The sequence below is a fragment of the Protobothrops mucrosquamatus genome, unplaced genomic scaffold (genome assembly GCF_001527695.2).
Source record: "Protobothrops mucrosquamatus isolate PMUCROS unplaced genomic scaffold, P.Mucros_1.0 scaffold20752, whole genome shotgun sequence".
NCBI lineage: Eukaryota > Metazoa > Chordata > Lepidosauria > Squamata > Viperidae > Protobothrops > Protobothrops mucrosquamatus.
In genome coordinates, this window is record NW_015406508.1 from 1,252 (window position 1) to 2,473 (window position 1,222).

Sequence of the window (1,222 nt, forward strand, 5' to 3'; positions counted from 1 at the left end):
GCCAGCAATGTTGATGTCTCCAGTCTGATGATATGTGTGACGAATAGGAAGAAGCTCCTCAAGGTCACACTGAAGGCTAGGATCCTTGCACACCATTTGAGGCATCACTATTGAAGTGGATCAGACTGAACTGTCTTCCTGAGATGTTTTTGAAACACAAATAGTGAATGCAACATACTATCAAATCAATTCACGGAGCTCTGGGGCTCCCAACCTTGGGATGGAATATCATGGGGACAATAAATATCATCCTTCAGAGTCAGGTCCTCCTTTTTCCATGGGATCCCATAGGATCTGGAGGAGAGAAACTGGCTAATTTCATAATGCTAGTGAAATAGTCACATATATAAACATCTTCAAAACATTTGAAAGCCTCCTGAGGTAGGAAGGCATGAGCCACAAGAGAAAAAAATCATTATATCCATTAATGAAAATACAGTACAAATGTAAATATAGGCATTGATCTATTCTATTCTATTCTATTCTATTCTATTCTATTCTATTCTATTCTATTCTATTCTATTCTATTCCATTCCATTCCATTCCATTCCATTCCATTCCATTCCATCTCACCCCATCCTATCCCAGTCTTTAATTCTACTTTCTTTTCTTGTCTAGTCTACTCTAGGGTTTCCCATACCCACCCATATTACATGTCCCATTGTTATTCTTTTTTGTGGGCATCTACTTGTTGACTATCCTTAGTAACCTCCTGGTCTTCTTGGCCACGATCCATGAGCCTCGGCTACACAAGGCGATGTACTGGCTCCTTTGCCACTTAGCCATTCTGGATATTGCCGCCTCCACCATTGTGGTGCCCAAGATGATAGCTGCCGTTCTGGATGGCAACAAAGTCATCTCCTTTGCAGGCTGTATAACTCAGCTCTTCTGCTATCATTTTGTGGGCTGTACAGAATGCTTCCTTTACACCGTGATGGCCTACGACCATTTCTTGGCTATCTGCTGGCCACTTCACTATAGTATCCTCATGAACCGCAAAATCTGCCTCTGGCTTTTTATGGACACTTGGTTTGGTGAGTGTTTGCATTCAATCCTAGAGACAACCCTGACTTTTCAGTTGCCCTATGGACCACGGAACGAGGTAAGCTATATCTTTTGTGACATCCCAGCCATGCTGAAGTTGGTATGTGTAGACACCTACTTCAATGAGATGTTCACCTTGATTGATATTGGTCTCGTCGCCATGAGCTGTGTTCTACTT

The 1,222-nt window shown here is 42.2% G+C and overlaps 1 protein-coding gene across 1 annotated transcript; it reads left to right on the forward strand.

Moving 5' to 3' along the window:
• Positions 1 to 628: 628 nt before the first annotated feature.
• Positions 629 to 1,216, forward strand: LOC107301957 (olfactory receptor 10G6-like; the record flags this gene model as incomplete). The annotated part of the gene is made up of 1 exon (XM_015831101.1): positions 629 to 1,216. A coding segment is annotated over one exon (588 nt), but the record flags the coding sequence as incomplete, so codon positions are not given.
• Between the last annotated feature and the right edge of the window lie 6 nt (positions 1,217 to 1,222).